The 14,701-nt window shown below is 38.4% G+C and overlaps 1 protein-coding gene across 1 annotated transcript in view; it reads right to left on the bottom strand.

The window, feature by feature from the left end:
* Positions 1 to 14,701, bottom strand: part of ANKDD1B (ankyrin repeat and death domain containing 1B) — a 65,252-nt gene that overhangs the window by 50,143 nt on the left and 408 nt on the right. Inside the window, exons 2-3 of the mRNA XM_019462986.2 lie at positions 5,518 to 5,621; positions 2,443 to 2,541 (exon numbers count right to left, since the gene is read on the bottom strand). Of these exons, the coding sequence (XP_019318531.2) occupies positions 2,443 to 2,541; positions 5,518 to 5,621 (203 nt within the window). The remainder of the gene's footprint in view (positions 1 to 2,442; positions 2,542 to 5,517; positions 5,622 to 14,701) is intronic.

A 14,701-nucleotide genomic window follows, 5' to 3' on the forward strand; every position in this document is an offset into this window, starting at 1 on the left:
TGGGTGAATGCATGAATAAACTGTGGTACATCCATACACTGGAATACTAGTCAGAATAAAAAAGGAGGAACTATTGATATATACAACATGAATGAATCACAGAAACATTTTGCTGAGTGAAAGAAGCCAGTGTCAGAATGTTATATACTACATGATATAATTTATATGACATTCTCAAAAAGGCAAAATTATAGAGATGGAGAAAACATCAGTGGTTGCCAGGGTAAGGGAGGGTTTGACTACAAAGAGGCAGCATGAGAAATTTTCTGGGTGAGGCAACTGTTCTGTATGTTGATTATGGTAGTGATTACATGAATCTATACATGCATTAAAATTCATAGAACTTTACACAAAAAAGAAAGTAACTGTATAGTCAATTTAAAAATCAAAATAAAAATTTATTGTATCAAGGTTTCAATGTCAAAATAAGAATAGACGCTTGGCAATTAGGTCTATTACCAAATAATCTTTTGCAGGCTAACTAACACTACAAAATAATCAACAATTTCCAGATCCTAACAACACGTTCCTCAAGTACCATAACCATAATCTAACTTACTACCCTCACATAATTGGAGTGCTTTCAGTGCCAATTTTTAGTAAGAGGTACTTCTTCACTGTGATTCTGTTACATATCAATCAACTTGCCTACCAATATCAGACTAATAAAATAGAGAAGGATGTGCCTCACTGGTAAAACAAACAAACTTTTATCATTATCAAGTCTAGGCCATGTCTATGCCAACAAAACCAACGAGATGATGTGACTTCATTCATTCATCTTCCAAAGATTTACCAAGCTCATACTAAACCCAGGCCCTGTGAGAATAAAAGTAAGTGAGTGCTGAGTCTACCCTCCAAGGAGTCAATCAACACAGAAAATAGAATGGCTCTATGAAAACCTTCTCAACAGTTGAAGAACCACAGAGCATTTGATTAACTAAGAACCAAGAACTATGATCCATTGGATTCTAATAACCAAGGCTATCATCTTTCTCTGCAACTGGAGATGATAAACATGATGTTGGGTATATCCAGCCCAGGTGGTTTTCCTCGTGCCATGGTAAAGTATTAAGTGAAGTTGGGAAAAGTAGGTGGAAATCCTCAGGGTGGATTTTGATATCTAGGCAGACAAATAGTTAAGCTGATTTGTGGCTAACATCATGGTCTCTGGAACCAAGTAAACCAAGTTCAAATCCTGCCTCTACACCTTCTTAGATGTTAATTCTTTGGGCAAGATATTTAACCTGTGTCTTACGCTCTTCATATGAAAACTGTGTATTATAGTAACACTTTTTCACAAGGTTGGAGGCACTAAATATCAAAGTCCTAAGATGGGTGCCTAGCATATAGTACCTATTTAATAAGCTTTGCTTATCAGAGTTCACAGAGCACAGTCAAGATTTAAAGTCTCTGAGGCTAGTTAGCTTCTGTCTTCTACATCCCAAATTATACTCTGGTCAACTTATCTTATTCTTAAAAATGCATATTACTGGCCATAAGGTCAATATGGGAAAATAAGTATGTGGAGAAACAGGAACCCTCTTGCACTGTTGGTGGGAATGCAATTTGGTGCAGCCGCTCTGGAAAGCAGTGTGGAGGTTCCTCAGAAAATTAAAAATAGACCTACCCTATGACCCAGCAATAGCACTGCTAGGAATTTATCCAAGGGATACAGGAGTACTGATGCATAGGGGCACCTGTACCCCAATGTTTATAGCGGCACTCTCAACAATAGCCAAATTATGGAAAGAGCCTAAATGTCCATCAACTGATGAATGGATAAAGAAATTGTGGTTTATATACACAATGGAATACTACGTGGCAATGAGAAAAAATGAAATATGGCCTTTTGTAGCAACATGGATGGAACTGGAGAGTGTGATGCTAAGTGAAATAAGCCATACAGAGAAAGACAGATACCATATGGTTTCACTCTTATGTGGATCCTGAGAAACATAACAGAAACCCATGGGGGAGGGGAAGGAAAAAAAAAAAAAAAAAAAAAAAAAAGAGGTTAGAGTGGGAGAGAGCCAAAGCATAAGAGACTGTTAAAAACTGAGAACAAACTGAGGGTTGATGGGGGGTGGGAGGGAGGGCAGGGTGGGTGATGGGTATTGAGGAGGGCACCTTTTGGGATGAGCACTGGGTGTTGTATGGAAACCAATTTGACAGTAAATTTCATATATTAAAAAATAAAAAAATAAAAAAAAATATGGGAAAATAAGTAAAACCTAAGTCCTACAGGTAATGGGTAAGCAATTTAGTTACCAAATACAAAGAGTACACAATGTGTATATTCTCTACAGAGATCTTTCCAAAGTGAAAACTGCATTTGGAAATATTCTGGACGTATGTGAAGACAAGATAACTGAAGTGACCAGATTTTCCCCATACACTGGTCATGCTCCAATCCATTCTACCAAAGGAAGATGAACTTACCTTATCAGCAACATCCACCCTGGCCTTGCGATTAAGCAAGAAATCCACCGAGGATAAATGATTCGCCCCCACCGCAAAATGCAGGGCTGTGCGGTTCATCTGAGGAAACGTAATTTGTGTTTTCAGTCATTTGATTGTTATTTGTCCTCTTTATGATTCCTGTTTTTCAAACAGCCATAATTTTGTATCTTATGTTTATATTTGCATTGCATAACTCATCATTGATTTTAATAGTATAATGGATTTCAATAAAAAAGTAAAACTTGTGGGGGGCCTGAGTGGCTCAGTTGGTTGAGCACTGGTTAAGGTCATGATCTCACCGTCTGTGAGTTCGAGACCCACATTGGGCTCTCTGCTGTCAGCACAGGGCCTGCCTCAGATCCTCTGTCCCCCTCTCTCTCTGTCCCTCCCCTACTCTCAAAAATAATAAACATTTTTTTTAAAAAAGCAAAAGTATTTTTCCCTGTATTCAATTATTAAAAAAATTTTTTTTAATGTTTATTTATTTTTGACAGAGAGACAGAACATGAGCAGGGGAGGGGTAGAGAGAGAGGGAGACACAGAATCCGAAGCAGGCTCCAGTCTCTGAGCTGCCAGCACAGAGCCTGACGCAGGGCTTGAACTCACATTCATGAGATCATGACCTGAGCTGAAGTCAGATGCTCAACTGACTGTGCCACCCAGTCATTGCATTGATAATGCAAAAGAAAAATTTTCCTAGGTGTTCAATCGTATATGCTCTTTCTTCTGAAATTTTTTGATCTATAAATTTTACTGAAACAAACTGCTTCAGAATAAAAGAAAGAAGAGAATGAATCAATGAATCAATGAATCAATGAAAGATGCAGACACAGAAAAAGAAAGCTATAACTATCTTTTGTTTCAAAGGAAAGCCAAGAAGGCACTCCTGGGATTTTCATAGTTGATTGTGTTTCAGACAATGGATGTTTAGCATGCATGTAAAACACAGATCTTATTTCCTATACTCTAGGCACTGTTTTTGCATCCAAAGGAGGTGCCTGCGCATGGATTTACTCCTTTGTTTCAAATAAATAATTTATTGCAAAAATTAAGTATCTGATATCCTTGGTAGCTAAGCTGATGATAAATTAAGTTTGACAAAACATGAGTTATCGTGACACTGTCTGCAATCTAGAGCTGTGTTCTAGTATGTCAAGCCAAAACAGCATCCAAGATAATTCAATAAAACCACTTACATGTATTTCTTCATCTCTATCGTCACAGATTTTAAGCAACTCTACAAACAACCATATCAACAATTTGCTATAAATGGGACTAAAAGAGATGTCATTAGAAAGTATAATACAGGGCACCTGGGTGGCTCAGTTGGTTAAGTGTCCGACTCTTGGTTTTGGCTAAAGTCATGATCTCACAGTTGGTGAGATTGAGCCCCGCGTCAGACTCTGTGCTGATAGTGCGGAGTCTGCTTGGGATTTTCTCACTCATTCTCTCTCTGCCTCTCCCCTGCTTGTGCACATGCGCAGGTATATACTCTCTCACTCTCAAAATAAATAAATAAACTTAAAAAAAAGTAATACAATTCATCAAGGGGTCATGACAATTTGCTATGCTGACTGTCAGTTAAGGTGCTCTAGGTTGTGCCCTAAATGATGCTTCATTTAGCATTAAATCTCTCTAAATACTTTAATATAAAAATATGGTTTAAAATATCATAAAGTCTTATGTGAAAAAAATTTTAATTATTATGAAAGTACATTAAAGAATCTATTCCCTGCTACTTGGAAAAATGATTATTGCTTTACTTACTCAACAATTTATGTAGATATTAGTTTCAAAGGCCCTTGCTTTTCTTTTCACTCCCTTCCCTTCTTTCCTGATTCCTTTCTTTTTTTTTTTTTTTTTTTTTTTGGTTTTTGTTTTTGTTTGGTTCCTAAAATTGTTACGCTGCAAAACTCTATTTTTCTACTCTTTCTAGGATGTCTATGGACAATAAATACTAATTACAACCATAACACATCAGACACACACATGCACACAGTATATACACAGACATATGAATTTCCACATACAAGCAAACATATACCTCTCACATACACACATGCACAACTGGTAAACATCCTTCCACTGCGTATGATGCGTGACTTCAATTCTTATGATCTCACTGCCTGGGACAGATCCAGGTTTTGTGGAACCTAAACTCTACACTCTTCAGGGAGCCGTCTTTAAAGCCAGTCAGAGAGCTGAATTGATGGCAGTTAAAGTTTCTTACTTTTTCAGATTAAAAAAAAAAAACCCATATAACCATGAAAACACATTGCCAGAGCCCTCCCCAGTACCTTGGAAGGGGTCTGTACAAGAAGGGACCCTAAAGCTTATGCTTTATTTAGCATTAAATCCACCTCTGCTATCCCCTTGAACCACTTGCACTAATTGTCCTAAGTAATTAACACAGCCCCCACTTTGATAAACCTTGCCTTGAAAAGCTGTCAGGAAATCTCTACAAAACCAAGCAGTAGGAAATCCAGTATTTCTGGCAGTGGACTTTTCTCCTAAACCCAAGTACTTGAAGAACAATTAAGAGCCAGGTTTTAGAAAAGGCTCCAGTGCCCAGCATGCAAATGCACTGTACTTCTAAAGCAATAAAATACAAAGCCAAGCTCTCCCTTAGATTTTAAATTTGCAGGACTGAACAACAAAGGGAATCTCTGGAGAGAAACCAATGATGAACTGTGTAGCAAAAGATGTTCTGCCTTTCCAGAATGTATGAGGCCAGTGATCCACAGGCTACAATCCAGGACCAAGTCCAGGCCCATAACCCTGACAACTGGCTTTACTGCCCACCCACAGATTTTGCACAGATGCACACAAAGACTCTGTATATTTCCCCTCTGATAAGATATATTAAAAGACTCAGAACCTATCCCACGGCTTGATTCCACCTTTAGCTTAAACATTCTGGAATTACCACTGAAGGAGCTAGCCCACACCTCATCCGCCACAATCATTTCAATTGTTATTATTATTTAAATTGCACTGTATAAATCCAAGCCACCCTTAGAGTAGTCACTTGTCACATCTGTGACTTGTACTCACATTGTTCACAGCATTAATGTTAACCTTCTTTTCAAACAGCTTCTCCATAAGATCCAAATTATTGCTTTTTGCAGCATTCTGAAAGCTTCTCTCATTTGGCAGTACTGAAAGCAAGCAAGCAAAGCATGACTGAAGAATTTAAGGGGGACGAAGGAAAAAAGCAAACCTCACACGCAAACCTGGTAACTTTAAATAAAAACAGCCTTCACCCTTTCACATTCTACTATTCTGGACATGAGAACTTTGTATCAATATTTTGCAAAGCTGTATTATCAAGACTCCACTTTGTGCTCACAATGCAAGTATTTTCACACCCTTAAAAATATTTCCTGGTCCCAAACAAAACATCATTCCCAAGGACCACCCTGAAGTCAGCAATGTGGTCTCTGCCTCTAGGAGGTCGGAGTGTGGCCACAGACTTTGTTTTGTTTTGTTTTGTTTTCTTTTGTTTTAATAAAATGTTTGTAAAAGATGAGACAGGCAGGAGCCCAAATGCTCCATACAAGCTTACAGAGATAAAATTGTCTGCAGAAGCCTGTGCAGATGCCAGGCCAGCAGAAAAAAATCCTTAAAATGTAGCACATCACATAAATATACACAAAGTCTAAAAGGGATGAACATGTTTCATTTATATAAAAAGAGATTCACACCTACTATAAACACTACATATCACACACATAATACACATTCAGGTGGCAGGTTTTATTAACTAGCCTAGGGAAGATTTCAGAATTTATTAAGTTTTTTTTTTTTATGCTCTCTCATTGTTTCTTTTTTTTTTTTTATGTTTATTTTTGAAAGAGAGAGATGGGGACAGAGGATCCAAAGCGGGCTCTGCGCTGATGGAAGTGAGCCCTATGTAGGGCTCAAACTTACAAACCGCAAGACTTACAAAAATTTACAAACTTACAAAAAACTTACAAACCTGAGAGGAAGTCAGAGGCTCAATCGACTGAGCCACCCAGGCACCCCAGTTTTTTTAATGTAGGGGAACTTGAGGGCTCTCAGGGGACAACCCCAATACTGGGGGATAAAGTCACAATTAATAATATGAAAAATGATATCAAGAATGAATGATAAGAAATCAGCAATAGACCATCTCTAAAAAAAAAAGAACTCTGGAGGAGGTTTTGTGGATGTGTTGCCAAGTAGTTTCATAATAATAATAACAACAACAACAACACAATTTGACAAAGACTTAAAAAAATTTTTTTTTAATATTATTTATTTTTGAGAGACAGAGACAGAGAGAAAGTGGGAGAAGGGCAGAGAGAGAGGGAGACAAAGAATCTGAAGCAGGCTCCAGGCTCCGAGCTGTCAACACAGAGCCCAATGCAGGACTCAAACCCATGAACCACAAGCTCATGATCTGAGCCGAAGTTGGATGCTCAACCAACTGAGGTACCCAGGCACCCCTGTCAAAGACTCTTTAGAGTACTACCAAATCTAATCAAAGACTAGGAGTATCTTCACGGGAGAAACACACATTCATTTTATCACCTGGATCCCCCTCTTCCTTTCTACTCTTCCTGTTGTCCCCACTCTAAGTAACTTCAACACCCACACAGATGACAAATCTGACCCTGACTCTTTCACTTACAATAATCTTTCCATCCACCTGATCTCAGTCACCCATTTTTCAGGGCCATACTCTTGACATCATCATCAGAAACCACATTACCTCTGACATCTTCAAGAAACTCATTATCTGACCACCACCTCATCCATCCACCTCACCTGCTCTACTTCTTCCAGTCCCCAAATTCTGCAACCTCATCAAGTCCTCCCATCCACTGTTCTCACCAGCTTTTCATATTATTCATCCCTTATGCCCCTACTCTGCTCTTTACTCAGTTTACATCTTCTAGTCCATCGCTGAAGTCACTTCTATACAAACACCTTTACTTCCCTTGCCACTCTCTTTTCTCATCAGACTAGCTGACAGAATCCTAATTCTGACATTAAACTCAACTGCTACCTGTTCCACCTCTGCACCTGAGCAGCTGAATAGTACTGAAGAGAAACACACCACCATGGTGCAGGAGACGTGACTAGTGCTCATCACTATCTAGTTCTCCTCTCCTTTCTGAACACATGGGTAAGTACACATCCTGGCCTGGGTGCAGTTAAGGTGAGGTCTGTCCCCTGGACTGGAAGAAGAGGGGATACTTGGGTAGGTTACTTGGGGCTGAGCAAGTTAAAAGCTTCTGTGACACCCTCCAGGTGCTCTCTTCCCATTTTATCAACCCTAAAAGCCATGTGTTTAAACGCTGCAGTGTTGTAGCTGAACTGTATTCCCTCAAAATTTATCTACTGAAGTTCTAACACCCAGTACCTCAAAATGTGACTATATAGGGTCCTTTTTTTTTTTTTAACATTTGTTTACTTATTTTGAGAGAGAGAGAGAGAGAGGATGAGCAAAGGAGTGGCAGAGAGAGAGGGAGAGAGACAGAACCCCAAGCAGGTCCTCCACTGTCAGCACAGAGCCAGATGTGGGGCTTGATCCCATGAACTGTGAGATCATGACCTGAGCTGAAACCAAGAGTTGGACGTTTACCCAACTGAGCCACCCAGGCACCCCTGGTGATAGAATCATTAAAGAGGTAATTAAAATGAGGTCACTCGGGTAGGCCCTAATCCAATATGACTGGTGTCCTTCTAACAGAGGAAATTTGGAACAGACATGACACAGGAAAGATCATAGGGAGACAGTGGGAGGAGATGGCTATCTACAAGCTGAGGAGAGAGGCCTCAGGGAAAATTAAGTCTGCTGACACCTTGATCTAGGATTTTTAGACTCAAAAACTCTGAGACAAATTGTTGTTGTTTAAGCCACCCTACCTGTGGCACTTTGTTACAGCATCCCTAGCAAACTAATACAAGGGGTCATAAGATGGCAGTGCCTCAATTAGTTTGGCACTGGGAGACAATTCTCCACAGGTCTCTTATGTTTCTCTATATCTGATAAGCAGAAGCACTGACTGTTTTTGCTCTAGACCATCTTTTCCAGAATGTGTGCACAGTGAACTACACCAGAAAAGATAGATAAAAATGCATCTCTGGAGCATGGGGCTGGATTGCTTATGGCTTGCCTTAAAAGACAGAGAGAGAGAGTAAGGCATGCTTCCTGCCCATTAGAAAAGATTTGGATTCCCTAAGTGCAGGATTCTTCTGTAACACAACCCAAGGGGCTTTGCATCTCCTTGGAGTTGGGGCTTGCAGAAATGACACAAACGCTGACACGCTGGCTACTGCTCCTACTGTGAGCACTACAATCCTCTGTGTCTGATCGGAAGTGTCTTCTGCTAACATCCATGATGCCATGGTAGGCTAACTTGTTAGCTTGCAAGTAGAGTAAAATCATGGCCTCTTCACAGTTCTTGACACATAGGTTCCTGAGAAACTAGGTAGAGCATAAACCCTTCTGTTGGACATGTTGTCTGAGCAAGAGTAGATCTTTACTATATTCAGTCACTCAGACTTAGGGGTGATTTGTTGCTGCAGGAAAATCTGGTTTATCCTGACTACATATGCTAACATACTACCCATAAATAACATACTCCTAAATTCTTACCCATTAATCTCATGTAGGATCTTATCACAGCAATCCTACTTCATTTCCCTAGGCTTCCATTTTTCAATTCCATGACTTTTTCTTTCTTTTCAAATATTTTAATCTACTAATTTGCCTACTTTAGTATCCATGATCACCAATATGCATAGAGAAAACATAAGCAATTAGATAATAATTTCCATATTTTCTCACCCCTGAGTCTACCAACCTAGCTACCTACTTTTACACCCACACTTTCTGCTTTTACTACTCTTACACTCAATGAAGCAGCCCTATGGCTACCCAAGGCCAACCGCTCCATTGGGCTCTGGATCCCACCCTTCTCATCTTTTCAATTATTTCATGTATCAATCTCACGGAAATTACCCCATTCTCCTCTGCATTCTCCAGTGGACCATTCCCCTCAACATATACAGAGCTGCTATAAAACCTCCAGTGAAAAAAACATTCTCTTCACTTCACATCCTTTCCGACTGCCACTCCATTTCTTAATCTCCCATTGCTCCCCAAATTCTTATGTGTTCTATAACCACTCTCCTCCTCCTCACCTGTTTCATCTCACCTCCATGCTAATCAGATCTCATTCCTATCACTTCACTGAATCTGTGCTTATTAGGGTCACTCGATATTGCCCAAAGCCAGTCATCACTTTCTTTGTGTGCATTAAACTCGTGACAGATTTGACCAAGGGCCATACCATCCTTTTAACATTCTTCTCCTTGCCTCTGATAGACTACCTCCTGTTTTCCAGTCTCTTTTACTGGCTCTTCCTCCTTTGCTTGATCTCTAAATGTTGGAGCACTCTGGAGTTTTTACGAAATTAAGAACATGATGGAGTAGACATTATCACTGCCATCTTCCAGATGAGGAAAATGAGACTTAGAAAAGTTAAAACACTCGCTCATGTCTTAAAGACAATAAATGATAGAACTATTCCAGGTAGTCTGAATCCAAACACCAAGCTTTCAGTCACTGCGGAGGTCCAGGGTGTCCGTATGAAACCGTATTACTGAAGTGGAGATTCAAACTGCTTACTCTATCAGATGCTTTAGCTAATGTATTCTGTCAGTTAAACCAGACTTTTCTCAACTCTGTCCTTGATCCCACATGGCCCTGACACTAGCTCCTTGCCCCTATGTATTAATCCAATGGGAGTGCAGTTCTAGTTCTGGGTCTTTTCCCTCTTGGGTACATCCCAGGGCAAATCAAGACCTTGTAGTGTCCTGAAATATGGCACACACATTCTACTCTGTCCATGAAGTCAAATACCTTGTCCCTTTTCTCCTACATCTATAAGAAAAATTAATTTTGAGGCAACTTCTAAGACCAATTTGAAGCACCATACAAGATTCTTAATCCATTAAATCAATGGTTCTTAACTCAGGCTTCACAATAAAATAAACAGGATCCCTTTAAACTTTTTTTTTTTTAACGTTTCATTTATTTTTTTTTTTAATTTTTTTTTTTTAACGTTTTATTTATTTTTGAGACAGAGAGAGACAGAGCATGAACGGGGGAGGGGCAGAGAGAGAGGGAGACACAGAATCGGAAGCAGGCTCCAGGCTCTGAGCCATCAGCCCAGAGCCCGACGCAGGGCTCGAACTCACGGACCGTGAGATCATGACCTGAGCCGAAGTCGGACGTTTAACCGACTGAGCCACCCAGGCGCCCCACGTTTCATTTATTTTTGAGAGAGAGAGACACAGAGCATGAGTGGGGCAGGGGCAGAGAGAGAGAGGGAGACAAAGAATCCAAAGCAGGCTGTCAGCACAGAGCCCGATGTGGGGATTGAACCCACAAACCATGAGATCATGACCTGAACTGAAGTTGGATGCTTAACCAACTGTGCCACCCAGGTGCCCCTAAACAGGATCCCTTAAAAAAAAAAAAAAAACCAAAAAAAAAAAACCCATGCCAGATTCTTAAACCCAAGCCAACTACATGGGAATTTCTAGGGCTCAAAATTTTTGCTGACTTGCCCACAATTTACTAATTAAGCAACCTTGTAACAATTCTGAATTTTTACATTCAAATATAAAATGGATATTATAAAACCTACCTTTAGCAGTATGAAGAAGCCAGTTTGTACAGACTAATAAACTGGCTGTATCCCTTCCCAATGAAAAAACTGTAGCTTTAAATCAGTTATGGTGAAAGTATTACACAAAGGAAAGTGGAAAATACTTCAAATCAGAACTAGTCCCCCCAGAGAGCTGGTAATTAAACATTTACCAACACACCATTGTCTACCTTCCAGCTAGTAAGTGACAGAGTTGAAAAAATGATCGATACAAATCATAAACCTACCAATTTTCAGCTTTGCTAAGTAATATTTAGAGTACTGTGCTATATATGTCTTTTTTTATTTTTTTGGAAATGGATAAGATCAAGGAAATGTTAAATGTTCAGCACCAAGCAACACATTACACAGAGCTGTATCATTCACTTAAACTTTTAGGGGTCAAAAACTCCAATGTTTGGGTAAGTATGAAGCAAGAGGGCCACAACAGGAGTAGATAATGCTGAGGTAGAAAAACAAGCCTCCTGCATTTCATTCAGGTCTGTGCTCAAATGGCACCACTTCTGAAAAATCATGTCTGACCATCCAAACCCCTTTCTCCCGTCATTCTCTGCCCCTGTGCCCTACTTCATTTTTTCTTCATATCACTTGATACTACTCGACATTAATATTACATTTGTTTACTTTCTCAGTATCTGTTTCCTTCACCAGAATACAATATCCACGAGGAAGCTGAAAGAACTCCAGTACCTAGTGCTAATAGGTGTTCAATAAATATTTGCTAGATGGGTGGATGGGAGGATTGGGAAGCCACCATCTACCTCCAGAACAATATTACCAAGAAGGGTAGTATGCTCAGTATTAACAAAACTTCCAATTTCTCATACATACATATAAACCACATATGAAAGAGGAAAACCCAAGAGAAATTAGAAAATATTTTGAACTGAATAAAAATAAAAATAAAATATATCAAAATGTGTGGGAGGCAGCTAAAGCAGTGCTAAGAGGGAAATTCATAGCATTATAAGAGGGAACTTCATAGCATTAAGTTATTAGAAAAGAAGGTTGCAAATCAGTAATGTAAATTCCTACCTTAAGAAAGTAAAAACCTAAAAGCAAAAAACACCTAAGTCAAGCAGACAGAAGAAAAATTGCAAAGGTAAGAGCAATAATCAATAAAATTGCAAAAAGATAAACAATAGAGAAAATCAATGAAAACAAAAGCTGCTTCTCTGAATACATCAATAAAATCGATACACCTCTAGCAGCACTGACCAAAAAGAGAGAAAGAGAGAGAACACACATTACCAATGTAAGGAATGAAAGAGAGCACAGCACTACCGTTCCCACACACATGAAAGGAATAAGGGAATTTTATGAACAATTCCATTCACATAAATTCAACAACTTAGATGAAATGAAATAATTTCTCAAAAATCACAAACTACCCAAATTCATTCAAGATTATATAGATAACCTGACACAAGAAGAGGAAAAACTTCCCAACTCATCTTATGAGATCAGCATTTCCTTGATTCTACAACCAAAGACATTATGAGAATAAAAAACTACAAGCCAATATCCCTCATCAACATCGATGCAAAACTCTCTGAACAAGCATTATCAAAACACATCCCGTGATACATAGAAAGTTTAACACACCACGTAAGGTTTATCCTGAGAATGTAAAATTCGTTCATTATTTGGAAATCAAACAATGTATATACAGGTAGTCTAAAGAAGAAAAAATATATGGTTAATTGATGCAGAAAAAGCATTTTAAAAAAATCATCATCCATTTATGATTAAAAACAAAAACCAAAAAACCCTCTCAGCAAACTGGGAATAGAAGGGAACTTCTTCAACCTGATAAAGAGCATTTACAAAAAACTGACAGCTAACATTCTACTTACTCATAAAAATGTCAATGCTTTCTTTACCCAGGAACAAACAGAAATGTCCAGTCTAACTCTTAAACACAGTGCTGGAAGTGTTAGCCAGGACAATAGAGCAGTAGAAGTGTATTAAAACGCATACTGATTGGCAAGAAATCGAAATGTCTCTAGTCTAGTTGCAAACAATTTTATTATCTGCATATAAAATCCAAAAGAATGTATAAAGCAGCTCTAGAACTAATAAGTGAGTTTAGCAAAGTTGTAGGATACAAGGTCAACACATAAATATCAACCACCTTTCTATATACTGGCATAAACAAATGGAAACCAAAATTTAAAAATAATACCATTTTAAAAATTATAATTAAAATGATCAAAAATCAAAATACTTAAAAGTATATAAATCCAACAAAAGTTCCAGTTTCTCTAATACCAAAAAAACACAACATACTGATGAGAAAAATTAAAGAATACCTAAATAAATGAAAAGATACATGATGTCATGAATTGGAAGATGTAATAAAGATGTCAATTATATGAAATTGACCCATAGATTTAATGCAATTCAATCAAATGCCAAAGGATATTTTGTAGCTACAGACAAGATGATTCTAAAACCTATATGGACAGGCAAAAGAACTAGAATAACCAAAACAATTTTGAAAAAGAATAACATTGGAGGAGTCACAATACTTATTATAAATCTACAATAATCAATACAGCATGGTATTGGCAGAGAAACACATAGATGGATTGAACAAAATACAGAGTCGAGAAATAAACTCTCACAAATACAGCCAGTTGATTTTTGACAAAGGTGTAAAGTCTGTGACAGCAGCGAAAGGATAATCATTTCAACAAATGGTATTTGAACAACTGGATGTCCAAAATGAAACAAAACAAAACAAATGAGCCTTGATGTTAAACTTCATTCTTTACACAAAAATTAACTCGAAATAGATCATAGAGGAAAACGTAAAACATAAAACTATAAAACTTTTAGAAGAAGACACAGGAGAAAAACTTCCTAAAATGGGGTTAGGCTATGTGGCCTCCGGAGTAATGATCACTGCTTTAAAATAACTTCTTAGTCTGTTACTAATTTTTTCGTCTATCAACCCTCCACCAAAACCAGAAGGGCTGTCATGCTCCGCTTCATACTCATCTAAAATATGTCCAGTAAGTAGTAAGCTCTTGAAAATATTTCTAGAATGAATGAATGGACAGATGGACGAACTAAATAAACATTATTAAGGAACTGGTGCTCTGTTAACAGTCTGGAAATCATTCTCAACTTTTAAAGATTCTTGAACAATGTGCCTCAGTTTATGCTATAAATTTAATCTCAAGGCACAAAAGACCCATCCCATGCTTTCAAACACCTAAGCACAGAAAGATTAAGTGATTTAAAGTCACACAATAAATCACTGCATGAGTCAGGATATAGGAGATAACAGCATATAAAACTCTTTCCGTATTTGCAATAGGGCGTAATTATTAAAAAAACAAACAAACAAAAAAAAAACACAAAAAAAACCCCAAAACCAAACACTCTTCCTTAAATTGAAAGAGCAACTCTTTCCTTCCATCCACAGTAGAGGCTTCACCTGAAATAAAACAGTCTGAGCCAAAACTTGGGTGGGCAAACTAGCCCACAGGGGCTGCGGGGACGGAGGGTGGGCGCCCAGCCCC

This window comes from Panthera pardus, unplaced genomic scaffold (genome assembly GCF_024362965.1).
Source record: "Panthera pardus isolate Hobbes unplaced genomic scaffold, ASM2436296v1 HiC_scaffold_2, whole genome shotgun sequence".
In the NCBI taxonomy this organism is placed as follows: domain Eukaryota; kingdom Metazoa; phylum Chordata; class Mammalia; order Carnivora; family Felidae; genus Panthera; species Panthera pardus.